At 51.0% G+C, this 22,654-nt stretch overlaps 1 protein-coding gene across 1 annotated transcript in view; it reads left to right on the forward strand.

Annotated features, from left to right (window-relative positions):
* Window positions 1–22,654, forward strand: part of Cacna1a (calcium voltage-gated channel subunit alpha1 A) — a 243,021-nt gene that overhangs the window by 189,117 nt on the left and 31,250 nt on the right. The window contains 8 exon segments of the mRNA XM_026777920.1: window positions 1,486–1,650; window positions 2,571–2,681; window positions 8,011–8,094; window positions 14,997–15,113; window positions 15,355–15,420; window positions 15,525–15,640; window positions 20,687–20,837; window positions 21,461–21,588. Of these exon segments, the coding sequence (XP_026633721.1) occupies window positions 1,486–1,650; window positions 2,571–2,681; window positions 8,011–8,094; window positions 14,997–15,113; window positions 15,355–15,420; window positions 15,525–15,640; window positions 20,687–20,837; window positions 21,461–21,588 (938 nt within the window).

The raw sequence follows: 22,654 nt of genomic DNA on the forward strand, positions 1-22,654 counted from the left end.
AAAAAAAAAAAAAAAAAAAAAATAGAACATGGTAAGAAGTTAGTCTTTCCCACCTGCCCTACACACTGCCCTGGCAGTCACACCTTCCTTCTTCAGCGAACTGTTGCTCAGGGTGTCAAGCACCGGATTCGACTTCTTTCCTTTTCCTTTAGAACTCAATCTCAATACATGTCTTCCCAAATCTGTCTTCAGGGGATAGGCCAGGCCCTTTTGTCTGCCTTGCCTTTTTTCAATTGCTTTGGTACTTTGCAAACCAGATTTACATGCTCCTGTGAGTCATTAAGATACATTTTCCAGAGCCTCTCCTACCTCCTAAAGATGGCTAAAACCACGAAGTCCCATGACAGCCCGAAGGTCCTTGATGGATCAGCCTTTTTCTTAACTCTCCCGTGAACACAGTCCTATCTGACCCACCGAACTAGACATCGAGCACGGCCTGTCACATACCCAACTCCTCCAGTAATGTCTGTCCCTCTGTATTGTTCTCTAGTACCTGATGCCCATGGAGATCTCAACTGGTAACAACCAAATTCCTCCTGACTCTCCGGCCAGTCCCTCCTGGCTGCACGCTAGGTGGCCTTTGTAGTGTGTAGACGACTCCTCTGCCTCCACAGCCCCAGACAATCCCATCGTCCTCTTGTGTGTCCCACAGCCTCTCTCACACACAAGAAGAAAGGGACTCATAAAGAATAGTTTAAGCCTGGCGGTGGTGGCGCACGCCTTTAATCCCAGCACTTGGGAGGCAGAGGCAGGCGGATCTTTGTGAGTTTGAGACCAGCCTGGTCTACAAGAGCTAGTTCCAGGACAGGCTCCAAAACCACAGAGAAACCCTGTCTCGAAAAAAACAAAAAAACAAAAAACAAGAATAGTTTAGCTAGCCATGGTGGCAGACCTGTTAGCCCAGTACTCAGAAGGTGGAGCAAGGGGACCACTATTTTGAAGTGACTGACTACAGAGTGAGACTTTGTCCCCAAAGGAGAGACAGGTGGTCAGAATGAAGCCCAGGTGGTAGAGTCCTGGAAGCCCTGGACTCCAATCCGTAGCACCATAGGAGGTCATCTTGCTGACTTTGGCAGCTTGGAACCAGGCTGGGCTACTTACTTGAAGTCCTGGAGAGAGGGAGAGAGGTATGGGGAAGTGGGGGTGGGGAGAGACCCAAGGGCAGGCACTGCTCTGTGTCACTCAAAGTCAGTGCTTTTCTCCGCTGCGCCTCAAGCCCAGCCTCTGGAGCTGGTTTTCCTCATTCACAAACTGGTGCTGTAGATAATGTCTTGCCAGGGAGATTCCAGGAGAGAAACAGGGCAGCAGCGTGGTGACTCCCCAAGTTGCCATAGGCAACAGAACTCAGTTTTTATGAGGAGCCCGCATGGACTGCGGGAGCCCAGCTGGTGCCAGCAGAACAAGGGATATGGGCAGCTGCAACGGAGGTTGTAAGCAGCTGGCCTCCCTGCGTTGGCCCTTCTCATGCAATGGCATCTCCCACAGAGGGCCTGCATCGACTTTGCCATCAGTGCCAAGCCACTGACTAGGCACATGCCCCAGAACAAGCAGAGCTTCCAGTATCGAATGTGGCAGTTCGTGGTGTCCCCACCCTTTGAGTACACCATCATGGCGATGATCGCTCTCAACACCATCGTGCTAATGATGAAGGTGAGTGAGCCCCCACCCTCCTAATGTAAGACCGTTGCACAGCATCCCAGCCAGACCACACTCCGCTACCTCTGAGCCTTCGCTGCTGTGCTCTCTGCCCTCCCTTCCTCCCAGAAACTGTGGACTAGGTCTGGGGCTGGTTTCCTCAGCTCTCTTGCACTCCCTCACTTGCTTCAGTCCCCCTGTGGCTGCACACACCATGGCCCACCTGTCTCGGGTCTTTGGTAAGTCAGATGCCTGGCTCTCTAGGGCTCAGTGGGGGCGTCATGGAGAAGAGTGGACACCTCCTCAAATGTTTGCTTGGTGGAACATGGGAATAGGTCAGAGATGGGGGCCCCAAACAATAAATACAAAATGGAGGGCTCTAGACAGCTCATTGGTAGAGTTGGTTGAGTCCTGGAACTAGCTCTTGTAGACCAGGCTGGTCTTGAACTCACACAGATCCGCCTGCCTCTGCCTCCCGAGTGCTGGGATTAAAGGCGTGTGCCACCACCGCCCAGCCCCTAACTGCCTTTCATGAGGATCTGAGTTTGGTTCCTGGTTCCTATACAGGGCATCTCGCAACTCTAGAGGGCCTGTAGACTTTCTGAAATCCAGGCGTTCACACACATAATGCACACACATGCACACAAACATGTCTGCCTGTAGGCAAACACAAAAGTCCTTACAAAAACCTTTTTAATTGACAAGAAATAAATACTCAGCATATCGGAGATAAAAATCACCACAAATAAAGACTGCTCTGAGGCTCACGGTTCACGGTCACTGCAGCACTTGGGAGGCCGAGCTAGGATCATTACCATGATTCTAAGGCCAGCCTGTGCTAGGGTGAGACCCTGTCTCGGGGCCTGAGGCTTTACTGAGCTGGGCTCTAGGATCGGACCTGCAGCCACTGACTCTCTGCTCTCCTCCTCATCTAGTTCTACGGAGCCTCTGTGGCCTATGAGAACGCCCTTCGAGTGTTCAACATTGTCTTCACCTCCCTCTTCTCTCTCGAATGTGTGCTGAAAGTCATGGCTTTTGGGATTTTGGTACGTAGGGCCTGCGGGTAATGGCCTGCGGGTAATGGCGGTGGGAACACATAGGGCTCAGGGGTGGGGGTGGGGGGTGTGTGCACTGGGCCCCATGACCTGGTCCCCAGCGGAGGCCCATGCCCGATCTGCACAGCTTTGTACTGACCTAGAAATAAATACCAGGAAGGCCCAATCCAGATTTACCAGGGGCTAGTGGTACATGTCATCTGTCCTCCAGGTGACCCTGGTCTGGGATACTGAGGTCAGGAACCCACAAACACAGAGGACAAATCTCTAGTAGTCACACAGGCCTGCTGGAGCACACCTGTCACCCTAGTACTTGGAAGACTGAGGCAGGAGACTCTGGAATTCAAGGCAGCCTGGGGCAGAGTAAGACATGTCAGAAGTAAAGACAGAAAAGAAGGGAGGCAGGAAAAGAAAGAAAACAGTTTTGAGCATAACCCAGCAGCTCTCACACCACAATGAGCAGACACCAGAGTGGAGTTCTCAGGAACCACCTCACTGTCGTTTCTCTTTCATCTTGATTTTTTAATTAATTTTATTTATGTGTATTGGTGTTTTGCCTTCATGTATGTTTGTGTATCACAAGTGGGCTTGGTGTCCTTGGAAACCAGAAGAGGTCAGCAAGTCCCCGAGAGTAGAATTACTGACAGTGTGAGCTGTCATGTGGAGACTAGTAATTGAACCCAGGTCCTCTAGAAGAACAGCAAGCTCTCCTAACTGCTGAGCTGTCTCTGTTCCCTGACAGAGTTTCACTGAGTTACCAGGCTGAGAGATGGCCCAGTCACTAAAGTGCTTGCCGTGAAAGCATGAGATATTCAGTCCCTAGAGGCCTATTTTAAAAATCTAGATGTGGTACCAGTGATCCTTGCACTTGGAAAGGAGAGGGTGGAGGAGCTTGCAGCTCCCTGTCCTGACCCTAACCTAATTGATAACCCTCCAGACCAGTTGGAGGCGTTGTCTCAAAGGTGACAAACATTTCTAAATATGGTCTTGGGTTTGTGCCCTGGCCTACACGCACACAGTATACACATGTGCATACATAGGAACATGCACACATACACACAGAAATGAAAACAAGAGTCCCGGACTGGCCTTACCAGCTTTGAACTTGCAATCCCTGTGTATCAGCCTCCCAAGGGCTTGGATGACAGGCTTGTGCTATCAGGCAAAGATGCACAGTGTTAATCTAAGGCACTCAGATCCCCAAGGGAATTGATAGCAGGTGAGGGAGGAGCTGTGGAATGAGAGGGGAAGACTCACATCCTTGTTTTCATCAGCTGCCATCTGAGCTAAGTGCTTGCTTTCATCTTGATGTGTTAGTTCCTCATTGCTGTGGCAAAATACCTGATATATCTAACTTATCAAGCAGGGAAGGTTTATCTTTGGTTCACAGTACCAGAGGTTAGCCTGTGTCATTTCAGCCCTATTGCCTTTGGGCCTATTGTCTTTGGCCTGTGGGAGCACTTGATAGAGCCTGACGTCCACTTCACGGCAGCAGGAAGCCAAGAGCAAAGGACAGTAGCTGGCTTGCCTCAGTGGCCTGCTTCCCTCCCATGAGAATCTAGCACCTCCCAATAGCACTGGCTACCTAGCCTCTACCTGTAGGTCTCTGGCACTGCCCCTACCAAATGCATAACTAATCACATCCATTTGACACAGAAATATTAGGTGTTTTTAAACCACGGCTGGTAGCATGTACCTGTAACCTCAGCACTGAAGGCTGAATCGGGAGGATTACACGTTCAAAACCAGCCTGGTTCACATAGATAGCAAGACAAAGCCTAAAAAAAAAAAGGAAAAGGAAAAAAATTCAGCATTTTTATAGGGCTTTAGAGGGCTCACAGATACCTTGAAATTCAGCTTGTGTTAACTGTTTCAGAACTCAGGTAGATACACACTGCTCTTGAGAGACAGTAGGATCGGGAGCTTAAGGCCAGCTGGACTACAGGAGACAACTATTGTGCACAGCCAGTGAGGTGGTGCTCATCCTTAATCCCAGCACCCTGAGGGCAAAAGCAGGAGGGATCTCTGAATTTGAGATCAGCCTGGTCTACACAGTGAGCTCCAGCCAGCCTGGTTCAAACAGTGAGAGCCAGAGCTAAATAGTGAGCCACTGTCTTTTTTTTTTTTTTTTTTTTTTTTTTTTTGGATTTCCGAGACAGGTTTCTCCGTAGCTTTTGGTTCTTGTCCTGGAACTAGCTCTGTAGACCAGGCTGGCCTCGAACTCACAGAGATCCGCCTGCCTCTGCCTCCCGAGTGCTAGGATTAAAGGCAGTGCGTGAGCCACTGTCTTAAAAAACAACAACAACAAAAAAAGCAGCAGCAGGGGAGGGGAGAAGAGGGGGAAAGGAAGAGCTTTCAGTTTACAACTCACCCCTCCCCCAGTCGGAGCCTACACTGCCTGTGACCTCATTTCCTTTCACTAGGCCCCACTTGTTAAGTTTACACCACCTACCATGGCAGCACAGGTGAATTACCCAGCCTCCTGCCCTCAGGGACTCTTACCTAAGTAGCACACACTTGCTGTATTGAGGGACTTCTTAAAGGTATAAGAACAACTGGAGTCCGTGTGAACTGCCTACACAAGGGAGGGCAGAGTCCTCCCTTAGCTCACTGAGGTGCTTGAGGGCTTTAGCATCAGAAAACTTGGCCTCAAAGTCTGCCCCCTTCACCAGGGGGTGTCACCTGATTACAATTAGAAGGGGTCACTCCTTCAGCAGAGTCCCTGGTAAAGCTGCCCTTCTTGGGGTCACTTCCCAAATCAGTTATTTGCACTCAGTCCTTGTGCTTGGTGGGGAGGGAGCGCTCTATGGATACTAGAAAGGGCTAGAATGAAGCTCATGGGGACTGCAGAGATGGCTCAGGCAGTGCTTGCCACATGAGTTCAGACACACGTGTCGTGGTGCACCCCGGCTCTGGGGACAGTTCCTGAGGTGCACTAGCCGAACAGCCTAGCGAGCTCCAGATCAGTGAGAACCCCTGTCTCAAAAGACACCCTTGATTAATGTCTGGCCTCTGACATCCACAGGTGTGGCCCAAATTCACATGTGTGCATACACATGTACACACACACACAGCAGCACATGGGCAAAAGTCTTAAAGTTGGAGCATTCCAGACCCACCTCCAGCAGTTCCGTGTTGTTGGGTAACAGCCCCAAAACTTAGAAAGCTGTTGTTTTTATATATTCACACTGTAGCCCAGGCTGGTCTCAAACTCTCAAGTTCCCTGCCTGAGCCTTCCGAGTTCTGGAGCGCACAGGTGGCAGCAGCATTCTAGCCCAGCCCAGTTTTGTAGGGTTTGTTTTCTTTTGTTTTGGTCTTTTTTGAGACAAGGTCTCTCAGTGTAGCCCTGAGTGGACTGGAACTACCTGTGTCTCCAGAGTTCTGGAATTAAAGGCATGCACCAGCACATCTGGCTTCAAACTTGTATTTTGTAATGAGGATTCCCAGAAGGCTCCACTAGGCACAGCCTGAGCAGTGGGGCACTGAGCCGGGTCCCTGCTAGGTGTCTGCAGGCAGATAGCACAACCGAGAAGTCCCATGGCCCCTGTGGGGTGTGCTACACAGGAGAGTCGTGGAGAATGAGTCCCAGTGGTCACAGGAAGTTGTCAGCTGCCAGTTTATCCAAAATGGGTTCAAGTCCTTCCCAACTGAGTGGACAGCTCCCAATCCCTCCTTATCTTTGCACTGGTTGGCACTTCTGAGAAACCAGAGCTGGAGCATTGGCCTCCCGCAACTGAGAGGAGTTGCCTTCTTCTCAGCCAGTCTTCCACAGTGCCAGAGTTGAGGCTCCACAGCCTTTTACAGAAAACTAGAAATTCCTCATGTGACATTCAGTTGACAGAACCCGAGCTTAGTAAGATCAGTGGCCAGACACCTAGACGTTGTCTTCGCTGAGTCTTCCTTAGAAGCCCAGTCTGAGGTGAGGATTTAATTCTGGGAACCTACTTGGGAGGTGACTCCTGAAATGGGCAGGAGAGGAGAAGAGTCAAGGACAGGGACTCCACTGCCACCTGTGGAAAGTGTCTTCTGATGCAGCCAGCGCTTAGCTTGGGGAGTGCCTGAGGCCATTCCACCTGAGGCCTCCAGGTGGCAGCAGAGAGCACAGTTGACTGCACTGATCTCAGGAGGGAGGTGGAGTATTGAACACCCAGGGGCTATCTATCAATTAGGAACTTCTGCCAGGCCCTGACCGTGGGAAAGTAAAGAAAGCCCGTGATGGTAGGAGGGCAAGGGTAGGTCCAAATACCAGAAGTGCCATGGGGACCTGAATTCCCTCCAGGCAAGTGTAGTACCCAGCACTCACCTGCTGAGCACCTCCTGCTAGCACCTAGAGCTTTAAACTCTGGAGCCTTCCCAGTGAGGAGGAAGGACGGCCTGAAGGTCAAGGGAAAAGTTGCTCACATGGAGTTTTTTGTTGGAGCAGAGGTCTCTGGAGATTTGAGTCTCTGACTGTCACCAAAGAACACCGAATAAGAGTTCAGCCTGTAATGCCCCTCTTGAGCCAGTACACAGTTGGAACATGGGTCAGTCAGGAGTGGTCAAAGGAACACACATGCCCCAAATGTGAGGCTGCTATCAACAGAGGCTTCTGTTTCACTCATCAGGGAGGCATTTTGCCACCGCCTGGAATAGTCAGCTGGCATGGGGTTAGTCAGAGCCAGGGAGATGGGTGTCGTCTATAAACTGCAAACATGGGGACCTGAGTTTGATCCTGAGCACCACACGAAGCCACACACACACACACAACTGCTGTAATTCCAACTCCAGGGAGTCAGACACCTACATACACACATGATAATTCACCTTTTAAAGGTCATTTAAAAGCCAAGCATGGTGGTGCACATCTGTAATGAGGGAGGCAGAGCAGGAGGATCCCCGGGGCTCCCTGGCCCACCAGCCAGCCTAACTGAATCAGTGAGCTCCAGATGAGCAGGAGACCCTGTGTCAAAAAACAAGATGGGTGTCTCCCGAGGAACAACGTCTCACTTTACCTCTAGCCTACACACACGTGAACACGTGTACTAGAGGGAGGGAGGGAGGGAGGGAGGGAGGGAGGGAGGGAGGGAGGGACAAAGATTGAGGATCGCTTACTGGTCACCACTTCTAGTGTCTTTGAGGAATTCAGTGGTGTCTGGGGGCTTGAAGAGCAGAGGCAGGTCCCCACATCCCCTCTGGGGCAAGCTGTCAAGGACCAGGGCTCAGGAACAGAGGGTTTCACTCTTTCCACGCCTTTGTCCTGCCCTCACGTGCCCCTCTGGCCTTGGGGAGTGAGGCACGGAATCCTCTGTTAGCATTTCCATCTTGTGGGTCCCTATTCCAGAATTATTTCCGTGATGCCTGGAACATCTTCGACTTTGTGACTGTTCTGGGCAGCATCACAGACATCCTCGTCACCGAGTTTGGGGTAAGTCTCCTACCAGCTTCTTTCTGGGTAACTCATGCTGGAGTAGTGGGCAGTGCCAGGAAGGGTCCAGAAGCAGCAGTTCCGGGGGGCACAGTGGGCTATGATCAGAGCTGGGCTTCAGGTGCACAGCATGAGATGGGAAATGAGTGTGGAGTTGTCTGGGTGGTGGTTTTGGGGTGCACAGATAGCCCCTTAAGGTCTCAGGGAGGGAGATGGGTGTGTCCAAAGCCAGGACATAGGCCAGGACTGAGCGGTGTGCTTCCCTGCCTGGTGGTTGGTGAATGACAGACAAAGAGTGTGACTTAGGACAAGCAACGCAGTTCACTACTTTGAGAATTCATACATGTAAAGGCAAATAGAACTGAGCTACTGCTCCAACCCGCTCACAAGGTTGGGTTCCACTACCCCCTGCTGGCCATGATGGGAATAGCACCGTCAAGGCCTTAGAGTAGTTCCTAGAATAACAGCCCTCCCCCAAGCCCCAGGGATTCCAAATAGGCCTCTCAGGACATGTTGTCCTTACCCCATTTCAAGTAAATCCAGAGCCGAAGACCTTGTCCTTGTCCATGAGCCAGTGAGCTCAGGCTTGGGAACTCTCAGAAACTAAGTAAGGGACCAGAAGGCAAAAAGCAAACCATCAATGCCCAGGGCCAATTGTGGGATGGGGACAATGGGAATAATAATAACCCGACAGGAGTGTGGCACAGCTGCAGAGTGTTGTCTTGACCTGTGTAAGACCCTAGATTGGTCTCCTCACCCCAAAACAAAATTAAAAACAAAAAACACATTGAGAATATTGTACCAAACACCTCATATGAACTGACTCCCATTGAAGCTCTGGGCTGAGAGCAGAGAAGAACTGTCTCAAAGGGTTGGACTGAGGAATGATGAGCACGAACACTGTCCAGGGGAGGCATTCGAGGACCTCCAAATGCCCAGCCACCCAGTGAAACACCATGCTGAAGTGGGAGGGCCTGGGACAGACCAGAGTAGCAGCCAGCAAAGCCCAGTGGGGAGAGGCCCCGTCATCCTTTCCCAGCTGTGCCCCTTGCTGACCTAGAAGAAATGGGGTGAGGAAAGAAGTCCTGCATGGCACGGATGGGAGTGAGCTGTCTCAGTTCACACAGCAGGAAACTGACCCCAGCACCAGGAGACCAGAGATCACCCAAGGCCTGATTGATTCCTGCCAGCTATGGAAACCCCAAAACAGACTCAACTCTTTTCCCACTTCTGTAAAGCTGGCACTTCTAGGGCCTTCAGAAGGGAGGGTCAGGGCAGCCTTGAGCGGTATCCCTGTGGTTTAGAGGTTGGGAGGAGCTGTCTGCACCCCAGCAGAGCAGGTGGAAGGAGCTGGTTGAAACTTGGAGTTGCCAGTAAGACGTCCTTAGGGTTTATCCTGACTGCTTTCTCTAGCAAGTAGGACAGTGACACACAGAAGTCAGTTCAGAGACACCTAGACCATCATAATAGCCATACAGCCCTCCCAGCCACCCGGTTGGCTGTTGTCAGATCATCTCTTAGGCAGCAGGGATGAACTCATCAGTTCCACACATGACTTGGGCAGGCACATATTGAGTACCTGCTGTTTCCAGCAGAGTTATAGGTGCTAGAGACAGAGCAAAAAGAGCAATACAAAACATCAGGCATGCAGAGTGCCTGCCGCAGAGGCTTCTGTGTAGAAAGGAGAATAGATAGTAACAGTTAGGGGCCATCGAGAGGGCTCCGTGGATTAAGGTGCTTGCCACCAAGCCTGTCTTAAAGTACTTTTCTGTTGATGTGAAGAGACACCATAACCAAGGCAACCTATAAAAGAGACATTTAATTGAGGGCTTACGGCTCTAGCAGTAGAGTTCACGATCGTCGTGGAGGAAGCATGGGAGCAGGCACACAGACACAGAGCTGCAGAAGTAGCTGAGAACGTACATGAGGCACACACAGAAGAAAAGGGAGCAGGAGCTACCTGGGAAGGACATGGACTTTTGGAACCTCAACCCCCCTCCAACCTGGCAATACACCTCCTCCAACAAGGCCACCTTTCCTAATTCTTTTCAAACAGTTCCACCAACTGGAATCTAAGTATTCAAATATGGAAGCCGTTCTCAGTCAGAACTAAGTTACCTAAGTTCAATCCCTGGGACCCACAAAGGTACACAAAATAACTGTAATTTTTAAAAAAGTAAGTGGGCTGGAAGTGCAATTACATGGTAGAGCCCCTGCCTACAATCCCACAGTGAGGGTTAGTGGCATGGCCCCATGGCAGAACATATGCCTCAAATCCTACCCCACCCGCTGGTGAGGATCTGTGTGTGTGGCTCAGTGGTAGAGCTCTGGTTTTGCTTGTGGGAGACCCTGCACCTAGCCACAGTAGTACACAAAAAAAGTCAACCTTCTGAAGTGCTTGGCACAAAACCTGCCACAAAATTCGGTTCCCAGTGGTTATTATTATTACCATTGTTATTGTCCCCATGTGTGTACTTTGGTGCACAGTGAAGCTGCCCTAAGGCACCATCGTTTTGAAGGGAAGATGTTGGATAGGCATATGACCTGTCCTCACCCTGCACTAGGTGCTGGTAGCCCCTGTCTGGGACCCAGGTAAGGCCACTATCCTTAAGGCTAGAGCCAAGCTGAGCTAGGAAAGCAGGAAGGCAGTTAGTTCCCTCTGGGTCGAGAGGCTAAGATGCTAGCACAGCCCTGGGCTTTAATGTCCTGCCCAGATCTGGCTGGGGGCGGGTTTGCCCATGCGCGATGGATAATGACTGTGTTTCTTGTCTTGTCTCTTTCCATGCCTGCTGTTTAAACTGTATATTGGCTCAACGCCGTCTGAAAAACTCATCCAATCAAAATGCACTATGAAATCCATTTGTTCACCCATGACGTGGTCTGTGTGTCCATACACCAATGACTTACCTCCCAACCCACCGCCACCGCCACCCCACTCCCCGCCCGGAACCGAAACCCATTGGTTTTTGGCACTGGTTACAAATCCACCTAAAAAATTAAATTTAAAAAACAAAACAAAACGCTGAATCGCCTCCCCAACTGCCCCCGCCCGCCCGCTCCCCCTCCATCTTCAACATCTGCATCTAGAATCCGGTTGGTGTTACCTCTTTCTGAAGTGTAAATGCCTTACATTAACTGTGACTGCACTGCATGCCCCGCCCACCCGCCTCTGTCCGTCTCCCGCCCTCTTCCCCTTTCCTAGAGCTCCCTCTGGTTGGTTTTACTGGACTCTGGATTGGGCTTTGGCTCCAAAGGGTTGTGTCCTTGTCAAGAAAGGATGTTCTCCCTCCTCTAGGCCCCCAAGGTGTGACCCCTCTCCACCCACTCACACCCCTAATTCTGAGCCATCCCAGAGCTGACATAGTGGTAGCACCGAACTGTGATCTCAGAGTTCAGGAAGCTAAGGCTAGAAGACAGCAGTGTGAGGCCAGGTTGTTTACATAGCACGTTTCAGTCCACCAGAGCTACAGTAACCCTGTTCCCGATTTAATTAAAAAAAAAAAAAGCTGGGCAGTGATGGCGCACACCTTTAATCCCAGCACTTGGGAGGCAGAGACAGGCGGATCTCTGAGTCCAAGGTCAGCCTGGTCTACAGAGCAAGCTCCAGAATAGGCTCTAAAGCTACAGAGAAATCATGAGATCCTGCTGGGGGCAGGGGGATGGGCATATGAATCAGCAAAGACATCTAATATTAACCTCAAGATCGCAACATGCATGTGCATTCCCACACACACAGCCCATGTGTGCTCCACGTCTACTCCCACCACATTTCCTGCCCTTCACAACCCTTAGTAGCTGTGATTTCCCCATCCCTGCCCGTCTGCTGACCTCCATGGAGACACTACCTCCAGTGGCGTGCCCACAGTAAACACGCATTCATCCAGACACCAGTGGGACCCTGTTAGGTTCCACTGAAAAGGAGCAAGTTGTAGCCCCCATTGCGGTTCTCTTGGCTGCTGTGAAGTAGGAGGAGGTGGACTTTGGTCCTACAACCGTGATTCGACTTGAAACCGGAACTACTGCTGGAAGAATAGGCAGCATTAGCAAAGTGTTCTGGGCCCTTATCTCTTTGGCCAGGAAGAGAAGGCAGAGGTCAGGGTTTGCAAGTGAGAGGACTTGGGTACAGCAGGGAGAAAGGCTGACTCAGAAAGACGAAGGGACTGGGCATCTAGGCTTCATCCTGAGCAGTGACTAGATCTGGGAGGATCTGAATCAGGGGCACTTCTGGGACAGATTGGATAAGATTGCCAGGAAGCACCAAGGGACATAGAGGTGGCAGGAGGGTGGGAAGGGGTAGAGCTGGGTGTCTTTGGGAAGCTAGTGGGGGAAGTTAGGATTGGGAGGAGACCAGGGCTATGAGGAGAACACCCCTAGCCAGTCTGAGGCACCCTTTGGATGCCCCCAAAGAACCCCAGTTTGGGGCCTGAGGGAAGGGCTGGGAGAGAAGCACATTGGCAGGTAGTGAGGACTTGGAATCTAGAATAAGTGGTGCCCATGTCTTTTTGTAAACCCAAGGGACACCTGCCCTTGAGCATGTTGCTGGCAGGGAACACAAAGTCCAGGATACCCATACACACCTGAGCCTGCATCCTCTGCTGCTGGAGCACAGGGTGGAGTTTGAGTAGAAAGGACTCCTCTTGGGAATTCTGTGTGCTATCAGGACTCCATGCAGACCCAGGAAGAGCTGGAGGAGCAGATGAGGCCTAAGACCCCTGACTTCTCCAGTCCCTACCCCCTCCTTCCTCATGTGTGTGCATGCTCAGCAGCTGCCAGATCCCTGCTTCTGCATGTGCCAGTTCGCCCCCAAGCTGCTCCTAAGAACCCCTGCCTCTGCATGTCCGGCCAAGCCCACATGTTATGATCTGCCCCATTGAAGGGATGGCTTGTTCTCTGGAGGGTTGAGGGAAAGGGTTAGGAATACTTGATTAGTGGTCCCATCCCCAGTGGAACTGGTGGCCAGGCAGGGCCAGGCATCAGGTCAGCGGGGCATGGAGGGTGACTCTTAGCTAGGTCTGCAGGCTCACAATGGTTAGACCCAGCAGTGCCCTAATGTAGGAGCCCAAGGCTTATTCCCCATCCCAGAAACCTAGGGACAAGTCTTTTATCCCAGAGGCCTCTTACCAGCCTCAGAAATTCTTCAAACTCCAGTCACTGCCTCTCAGCTTCCAAGCCAGAGCTAGCTCAAGGCACAGGTCCAGCATAGAGAAGCCTCTGGGAAGCAGGTTAAACACATCATTCACTGCCCAAAAAACAGAAATGCCCCCTGTAATCCCAGCACTTGGGAGTCAGAGGCAGGAAGATCTCAAATTCAAGATCAGCCTGGGTGATAGCACAACCCTGTCGCAATAAATAAATGATCCATTGTGCAAATAGGGACATGTCAAAAACAGGAAGGATGCTGTTGTCAAAGCCACTCACTTCCACAAGCAAGCACCTTTTGTCACTAGCCCTCATTCAATCTTGCCTTGTGAGCTGTATTCAGGACTCCTACAGATCCTCAGACTGGGGTACCAGTAAGCCTCTGGCCCTCCTGCCTCCAGGTAGTGACCACGTGGGCCCCAGGCAGAAACTCAAATGCTCTGTGGGCCAGTGATGGGAGAGATTAGGAAACTGGAGAGCATGGAGCTGGACTCCAGGGCTCAGCTATGAGAGGCTTGGGGAGCCAAAAACCCAGAATGGTAGGCAAAATCTGATTTTTAAAATTAGTCACTTATTTAAAAAAAAAATCAGGCCCAACAAATTACTTTCATTGGCTATATTGGGTCACTTCCCACCTTCACCAACCTCACCTGAAGCCCCCTGGAGAGTCCTAGGCCTTGCCCACAGTTTCCAGCCAGCCTCTCCCCAATTACAGCCTGGGTGGGAGGCCGCAGAGGCAGCGACTAGACCTGGGTTTGGAGGACAGGGAAATCCTGGGGCCAAGGATAGCTTCATCCCCCCCACCTCCCAGCACTGGCCCCTTGGTGGGCCCTGGGCTGATCAGAGCTCACTCGCCCCGGGAGCTGAGACCTTCCTGCTTCCCGCAGGCCTGGTCCCGAGACACCACCCAGCCCCAGAAGCTGAGAAGCCATCCCTGAGAGGGGGGAAAAGGGCCCCTAATGCATCTTCTCCGACTCAGCGGGCAGCGAGGACTCACCCTGCAGCCGAACAGCCCCAGCTCCCTCCCGTCCTCCCCATTCCCGCTCGCCAAGGGGGTAAGAAAAGATGCCCTTCCGCTTCTCCCCACTGGCTCCAGCCGCTCCTCCTCTGGGCCGTGGGGTGAGGTCAGGGCGGGCAGGAGCGGGTGGGTAGCTCGGCAGGGCAGGGCAGGGCAGGGTGCCCGGTGAGTCCCAGGACAGATGCATTTCTGGCCCCGAGCGTAACATGCCTCGGAACCGCACTTGCCCCCTAGGCCTGCGTGTGCTGGCGCCCTTCCCCCACCCCGCCCGTGTCTATGCTTCGTACTCTTGTGCTGGGTTCTGCAACTTGACCCGCTTGTGTCCTATCGTCTCAGTGCATTTGGTTGTTGGGAGAAATAAAAACCATCTCGATTTTTTTCCTGATTGGATGATTCGGATGTATTATTTTCTTTTCCGTACTCTTTTGTTATTTCGTCCCCGACCCTGTTTCTCCTCCTCCTTCCCTTTTCCCCCACTTGTGAGTGGTCCTGGCTGGGTGGGCTTAAGCTTTTGAGTTGATATCTCTTCCTTCCTCACCCGCTTCCCCTACCCCACTCTTTTTTTTTAAGTTCCTCCCTGCTCTATTGCATTAACAGTGCTTTTTCTCTCCTCTCCCTCCTTATTTGGGGTGTGGCTTGCTTTTTTTTCCTATTGGTTGGCTTCTTGTAGGGGCCTCTGTGAGTGTTGACTATTCTAAGCTCCGCAGGGTGGGTGGATGGTCACCTTTCTTCCTCGTCTCCTCAGAATAACTTCATCAACCTGAGCTTTCTCCGTCTCTTCCGTGCCGCCCGACTCATCAAACTCCTTCGGCAGGGTTACACCATCCGCATTCTCCTCTGGACCTTCGTGCAATCCTTCAAGGTGAGCCAAAGCGGCTGCTCCTGCTGCTGGTCCAAGCCAGAACAGATCCCTAACTCTGAGCAAAATGAGAAAAGCAGACTGAAAGTGGTTAAAACACGACCCTGGGCTGTACCCAGTGTCTGCAGAACTCCGAGGGCCTCGTCACTGACCCTACCAGCCAGGAGCACGTGATCGCTTGACTCTGAGGACAGTTCTGGGCAAGCTGTCTGGCACCCTTTCTCACTGCCTTCCTTCCCTCCAGGCCCTACCATATGTCTGTCTCTTGATCGCCATGCTCTTCTTCATCTACGCCATCATCGGGATGCAGGTGATCCCGCACCCTTGGGGTATCAGGGCTGCTGGAGGGGAGCCTGCCTCAGAGGGAGCCAGGGACCCTGTGACCGCCCCAGTCGTCACCCTCCCGCTCTCCAGGTGTTTGGCAACATCGGCATTGACGGGGATGACGAGGACAGCGACGAGGACGAATTCCAAATCACTGAGCACAATAACTTCCGAACCTTCTTCCAGGCGCTCATGCTCCTCTTCCGGTGAGGGGGTGGGGTAGGGGTCGTGCGTCTCTTTGGGTTGCCTGTGAGCCTGCCTTCATTCTGTGTGTTCATTACTCTTCTGGCTGGGGATGTGGACTCTTCCTGTCGGGGTTAACTTAAGTCTGCCCAGCTACCCTTTTCCAACTGGCGCTCTCGGGACAAGGATCCCTGCAGGTGAGAAGCATAGAAGGAACACTCCAGCTGTTACCTAGTTGAATCCTCCCGACCCCCTTTTGAAGTGGGAGACTTGTGAGACCCTGTCTTACAGAAGTTAGAAACAATAATTCGTGTCCCACAAAGAAACATGCTAATGAAACAAAGTGTGCAACAAGACCCAACCAGCAAGCACATCGGATCCATTGGGGGCAACTCTACTTCACACGCGGATATGAGTAGCCAGTTGTGCAAAGGGACAAGGAAGATCCAGAAAACATGAGCCCTTGTTGGGCTAACTACCTTCAGCAGACAAAAGATGTTTCTCACAATTTCCTCCCTTTGTTACACGCCTCCCCCCAAACTTAGACAGATATATGGACCATTAGAATTTTCTAGTAACAGAAAACTATTATTATTCTAGGTGATGGCTTAAGCATAGTTCACAGTAAGCCTCCTTCCTACAGAAAGAGCCCATCACCAGCTGGTTGGCCTGGCCCAGCTGGAATGTAAGCTTTTCACCCTTGATGGCAAGTGTTCTCTTGACCAGGAGTTTTGTCTCAACAGACATTTACTACTTTGTCTTAATTAGGGTTTCTATTGCTGCGAAAAAATACCATGACCAAAAGCAAGCTGGGGAGGAAAGGGTTTATTTGGCTTTCACTTCCACATCATAGTCCATTATTGAAGGAAGTCAGGGCAGAACCCTGGAGACAGGAGCTGATACAGAAGCCATGTCAAGTGAACATAAAACTATCCAGTAGAGTGCTGTTTTATTGTGCTCTCTGCTGAAATGGTGACCCTAGAATTGTTTAGGAAATTGATCGAGGGCCCTCGAAACACTTTAGCATATGTCTTAGGGTTTGTGCTGCTGAGACAGAACACCATGGACAAAGAGCAAGTTGGGGATAAAAAGGTTCATTTGGCCTGTATTTCCATATCACTGTTCATCACTGGAGGAAGTCAGGACAGGAACTCAAGGCAGGAACCTAGAGGCAGGAGCTGATGCAGAGGCCATGGAGGGGTGCTGCTTACTGGCTTGCTTCCCGTGGCTTGCTCAGCCTGCTTTCTTATAGAACCAGGAACCAGCCCAAGGATGGCACCACTCACAATGGGCTGGGGCTGGGCCCTCCCCCATCAATCACTAATTAAGAAAACGCCTTACAACCAGATCTTATGGAAGCATTTTCTCACTGGAGGTTCCCTCCTTTCAGATAGCCAGAATGTGTGTCAGACTGGCGTAAAATCAACCAACACAGCATATCTGGTCTCTGATAAGGATGGGGCTGCTAAGAAGCACAAGGATATTTTTTACTTTAAACCAAGAAAGAATCTGTTTATTCTGAGCAGTGGTGGCACCCACCTTTAATCCCTGCACTTGGGAGGCAGAAGCAAGCAGATCTCTGTGAATTCAAGGATAGCCTTGTCTACAGAGTGAGTTCCAGAACAGCCAAGGCTACACTGAGAAACACTGTCTTGAAAAAACAAACAAAAAAATCTGTTTACTTTAATCTTTTTCCCCTAAACTACCCAGACAGTTTCTGCCTCCTGTTCCCGTCATTGCCTGAAGAGGAGACCCTAAGAAATTTGAATTTTTAGTTTAAAAAGGACTACAAATAGTCCTCCTGTGAGCCAGCATCTGAAGTCTTAATCTGAGTGACTGAGTAGGCGGTGGTGGTGCTCACCCTTAATCCCAGCACTCGGAAGGCAGAGGCAGGCGGGTCTCTGCATTTGAGGCCAGCCTGGTCTACACAGCAAGTTCCAGGACAGCCAGGGCTACACAGAGAAACCCTGCCTCAAAAAAACAAACAAACTGGAGACTTTGAGATGGCTCAGTAGTTAAGAGCACCGGCTGTTCTTCCAGAGGACCTGGGTTTAGTGCCTTGTGCCCATCTGACAGCTCACAATTGTCTGTTGCTCGCACACAGACAATGCGAAATACCGATGCACATAAAAATAATGGAGCATTTTAAACAAACAAAAATTGAAGCAGAATTTGTTTGTTTTTTGAAATAGGGTCTCACTACATAGGTCTGGTTGTCCTGGAACTCACTATGTAGACCAGGCTGGCCTTGAACTCACAGAGATCTACCTGCTTCTGCCTCCTAAATTCTGGGATTAAAAATGTCCACCATCATGCCCAGCACAGAGTCTGGGGAGGCCAACTCCTTGCACTTTTGAGGAGATGCCAACAATTAGTCTTCTGTTTCACTTCTGACTGGGCAGTTAAGACCATGCAATTGACCAAATCAGTCACTTTCTTTGCTTTTGTTTTTCTCCTGTCAAGCCCATTTGCAGGTCTGGTCCTCGGGGTTCACTGCTTGGGCTTGAGAGGAACCTTTGGCTCCTTTAATAGTCACTCCTTCTATGCGAGGACAAATCTAAGGCTTACCAGTGAGTTTTCTGGAAGCCCTGAGACTCTGTCCTCTGCCCTGTGTTGACTCCTCTTTGTGGGCTGGACACTAGTTACTGTTCACCTGGTGGGTCTCCATGGCAACTCCCCATAGGTACAGGACGTGTTAGAGAAGTCCCACAGCGCCTTGGAATCTAGTTGACCTTGGAGGGAAAGGAAGAAAGTCCTGTCTTTTTAATCCCTCTGCCCACACCAGCACAGGCCTCCAAGCATGGTCACTGAACACTCAGGTCAGTTACAGCAGTCAGGTATTTTAACTACAAAACTAAAACACTTTTACAAGAAACACGGATTAGACATGTATGTTTGTCCTTTAAGCCAGTCCTTGCGATAGTCAAGAGCGGATCAATAGCACCATTGATTTAAACAGACGTTTAGCATCAATGTATTGAACCTTGACCTTAGAAATGTTAATGTCGTGTGCGTAATCTTTAAGTCTCATCTTTTACAAACTTTGAGTGACTTAGGCAAACCTTTATAACATGCGTAGACTTCCTGGCTTTCTCTTTCATTCTGGAAATATCCAGCCATCTTAATCTTCATGTATAACCCCTGCTTCACTGATGCTCTTTCCATGTTTACATCCTTCCAGCATTTTCCTTTACTTACCAGTCTTCTTTCTCACACCAGGAGACACAATAATGTTAATAAATTTACCACCTGTTGTGAGAATTTTTTCTCTGCAGGTCCTAAGGTCCTAAGGACAAACCGAAGTTCACCCTGGGAGACCGAAGGGTTAATAGGGCTTGCTTGCAGGGCATGGCTGAGGGATTCCCACAGGAGTGTGGGTGACCTGAAGCTACACTGGAAAGTCTCCACTCAGTGCAGACAGTGGTGTCCCCATAGCTGTGCAGATGCCGCCCTCTGTCCCTAGTCTTCCCAGCCTGTATACTCTAGCTGGCGGGGAGGAGGGGCTGGATGCTCAGCAAGGGTCCAGTGACCCCGCCCACGCCCTCCTCCTATGAAGGACCATCAGAAGTTAACAGGTCCAGCTTTTTATTAAAGATGTATCTAATTTTGTATGTGTAAACACGCATCTCTACATTTGTATGTGCACCACATGCACGCAAGAGCCCTCCAGAGGAGAGAAGGTGTCAGGCCCTCAGAACGGAAGTTACTGTAAGCTGCCGTGTGTGTGTCCTGGGAACACTAGTGTCCTAAAAGAACAACAATCCCTTATTGCTTTGTACTCTTTTAAACACTATTCCCAAGTCCATAAATACAACCTGGCAATCTGTACAATGTTATAGTGTGTTTTCAGGTTGACCTTTTGGAAATGGAGAACTAACTGCTGTACTCTTCCCTGGGGAAGACGATTTCCCCTGCTCTCAGCATTCCTTATTGCCTATAGTTCTTTGGGCAGAGTAGAGGCCTCGTGGGCTCCCTTCCACCTTGCCTGTGCCATCCACAGTAGCCTGTCTGTTGTGATTGTCCATCTCTGAAGCCCCTGTGACGCTCTTCCGTGAGCAGACACAGTTGGTCTTAGCAAGATCCAATAGTTTGCCTTAGAGGAGAATGCTGTACAACACCACAATTGAAGAAGAAAGTCCAGTCTAAACTACACACACAAGATAATGTTAAAAATAATAATATTATGGGCCTGGTGGCGCACACCTTTAATCCCAACACTCGGGAGGCAGAGGCAAGTGGATCTCTGTGAGCTCGAAGCCAGATGGGTCTACAGAGTGAGTTCCAGGGTAGTCAGGGCTACGCAGAGAAACCTTATCTCAAAACACACACACACACACACACAAAGTTGAGAGAGCGTGGGAAGCAGTGTGTTGCAGTGCTCATCCGCAGTGCCAGGACACGGGAAGAGGCAGGAGGACTGGGAGTGGGAGGCCAGCCTAGGCTTTAGAGTGAGACCTGTGGGGTACAGAGATCCTGGGAAGGAAGGACAGACAGCCAGGCAAAAATATAGCCAGTGTGAATGCCCTGGGGCAGGAGCATGGCCCATGTGCTCGAAGACAGGGAAGAGCCGGGCATGCCTGGCGAGCAACCTGGAGACAAAGCACTAAGAGATGGGAATGTGGAGAGAGGAAAGTTTTTGCGTCACACAGACGTCCTCAGTCGGCCCCCACCATCAGGCCCCACCGCAGCCTCCTCACTTCAGGCTTCTCACGCACTTTCCTTTCTGTTCTTCCGTTTATAAAATCGTACTGTGCAGGGGCATGGCGCATCTGTCACACAGGTGCCGATGGGAGAATGTTGAAGTCAATTCTCGTGTGGGACCCAGGGACCCTGGTGGTCAGGCCTTGTGGCAAGAACCTGTGCTCACTGAGCCACCTCACTGACCCCTTCCTGTGGACTCTGAAGGCGCAACGTAGCCCTCTGATACTTAAGGAAAGAGGATGGTCCCCTGGGTCTTGGGCCCATGACTGGCTAGCCCAAAGCCTCAGCCCAGTACCCCTCTAGGAAGCAGTGGTGTCCATTTGGGGCCAGAGCCCAGGTCATGGGTCACCGATGCTGCCTATCCTTAGGAGCGCCACTGGGGAAGCGTGGCACAACATCATGCTCTCGTGCCTCAGTGGGAAGCCGTGCGACAAGAACTCCGGGATCACCGCAGCCGAGTGTGGCAACGAATTTGCGTACTTCTACTTCGTCTCTTTCATCTTCCTTTGCTCATTCCTGGTGAGTCTGCACACATGGAGGGCCATGTCCTTACCCTGCCGAGTCTGTGCACACACGGAGGGTCATGTCCTTACCCCTGGCACTGATCTGGGCAGATGAATCTCTGTAGACTGTGTCTGGGGTGGAGGGCTTGCTCCCTCCCTGCTACTGACAAATTGTCTCCCACATAGTGACATCTGGATGGGTGGCTGTGGGTCTGTGCACTGTAGGATGTTAAGGAACACCCTGACTCCCCTACTTTGAGTCAGTAGCAGACACTCCCTCCTGCAGAGGCCCAGGGCCTCCCCAGTTGGAACTGGACCCCAATGAAAACCTGAATTTATCTCTGGTGGGTGGATATGGACTGCAGCAGGCCCTAGTTTTGGCCCGGGCTCATACAGCACCCCCTTCCTCCAACTGTACGTCTCTCTCAGGCTTTGCTTCTGTGTATGTCTACCCGTCTCTCTCACCTTTGCCGCTGGCTTCCGCTCTCATTGGCCTCGGAGTGGGTGTCTTTTGTGTCTGTGCCATTTGTGTTTGCACCCTTCCCCCATCTGGTCTGTTCCTCTTCCCCTTGGATCTCTGTGTCCTTCCCCTACCCGTATGGTCTCCTCTCTACTCCTATTGGCCCCCTTGGCCCCCAGATGCTGAATCTCTTTGTTGCTGTCATAATGGACAACTTCGAGTACCTCACGCGAGATTCCTCCATCCTGGGCCCCCACCACCTGGATGAGTACGTGCGTGTCTGGGCCGAGTATGACCCTGCTGCCTGGTAAGGAGGCATCGAATCTTCTGGCTGTGTTGTTTACCTTCTCCTCCTCAGCTCTCAGGTGTGGGACACTGGGTCCTAGGGTTTTTAGCAGGAGCCTCACGAGTGAGTCCAGGGTGGGAATCCTGACTTTCGCATGACCTCAGGTTGAGCTCATGCCACCCCTTGTCCAAGCTCCAGCCTTTCTAGATGAAGATGGTCAACCATGGGGATTTCCAAGGTTCCCTGGCCCCCACAACTCTACTGGTGTCTTATGGTGACCTATTAAGAACCTCTGGCTTCCATTCACCTGGGAGCACAGAGGCAGCCTTGGCACATGCGCCAGAGTCAGAGTCAACGTGGCAGAATTCAGTCCAGAAATATAGAGCAAGCTGGATAATGTAGCACATGTAAGTGATCCCAACTCTCAAAATTCTGAAGCAGGAGTGCAGGGCCAGCCTGGGCTCCAAGTGACCTTGTTTCAAAAACAATCAAAATAGGGCTGGAGAGATGGCTCAGAAGCTAAGAGCACTGCCTGCTCTTCCAGAGGTCCTGAGACCAATTACCAGAAACGATATGGTGACTCACAACCATCTGTAATGAGATCTGGTGCCCTCCTCTGTCATGCAAGCAGAACACTGTATACATAATAAGTAAATAAATCCTTAAAATAATCAAAATAAACCAGGCCTGGTGGCACACACCTGTAATCCCAGCAAACAGGAGGCAGAGGCAGGTAAGTCTCAAAGCCTACAGAGATACCCTGTTTAAAAAACCAGAAACAAACAAGCAAAACCCAAACAATAATACTAAAGCTTCCAAAAGAGCCAGGCATAGTGGTGCACACCTATAATTCTAGCTTTTAGGACACTGAGGCAGGAGAACCAGGAGTTCAAGGTCCATTACCCATTCCAAGTCAAATTTTAGGGCTAGCAAGATGGCTCAGTGTGTAAAGGTGCCTACTGTCTGGACTGACTGATTCAATCCCCAGGACCCACCCACATGGTGAGAAGCAACTCCCACAGGTTGTTCACACACACACACAGGTTGTTCACACACACTCCCACAGGTTGTTCACACACACTCCCAC

Source organism: Microtus ochrogaster, unplaced genomic scaffold (genome assembly GCF_000317375.1).
Source record: "Microtus ochrogaster isolate Prairie Vole_2 unplaced genomic scaffold, MicOch1.0 UNK90, whole genome shotgun sequence".
NCBI lineage: Eukaryota > Metazoa > Chordata > Mammalia > Rodentia > Cricetidae > Microtus > Microtus ochrogaster.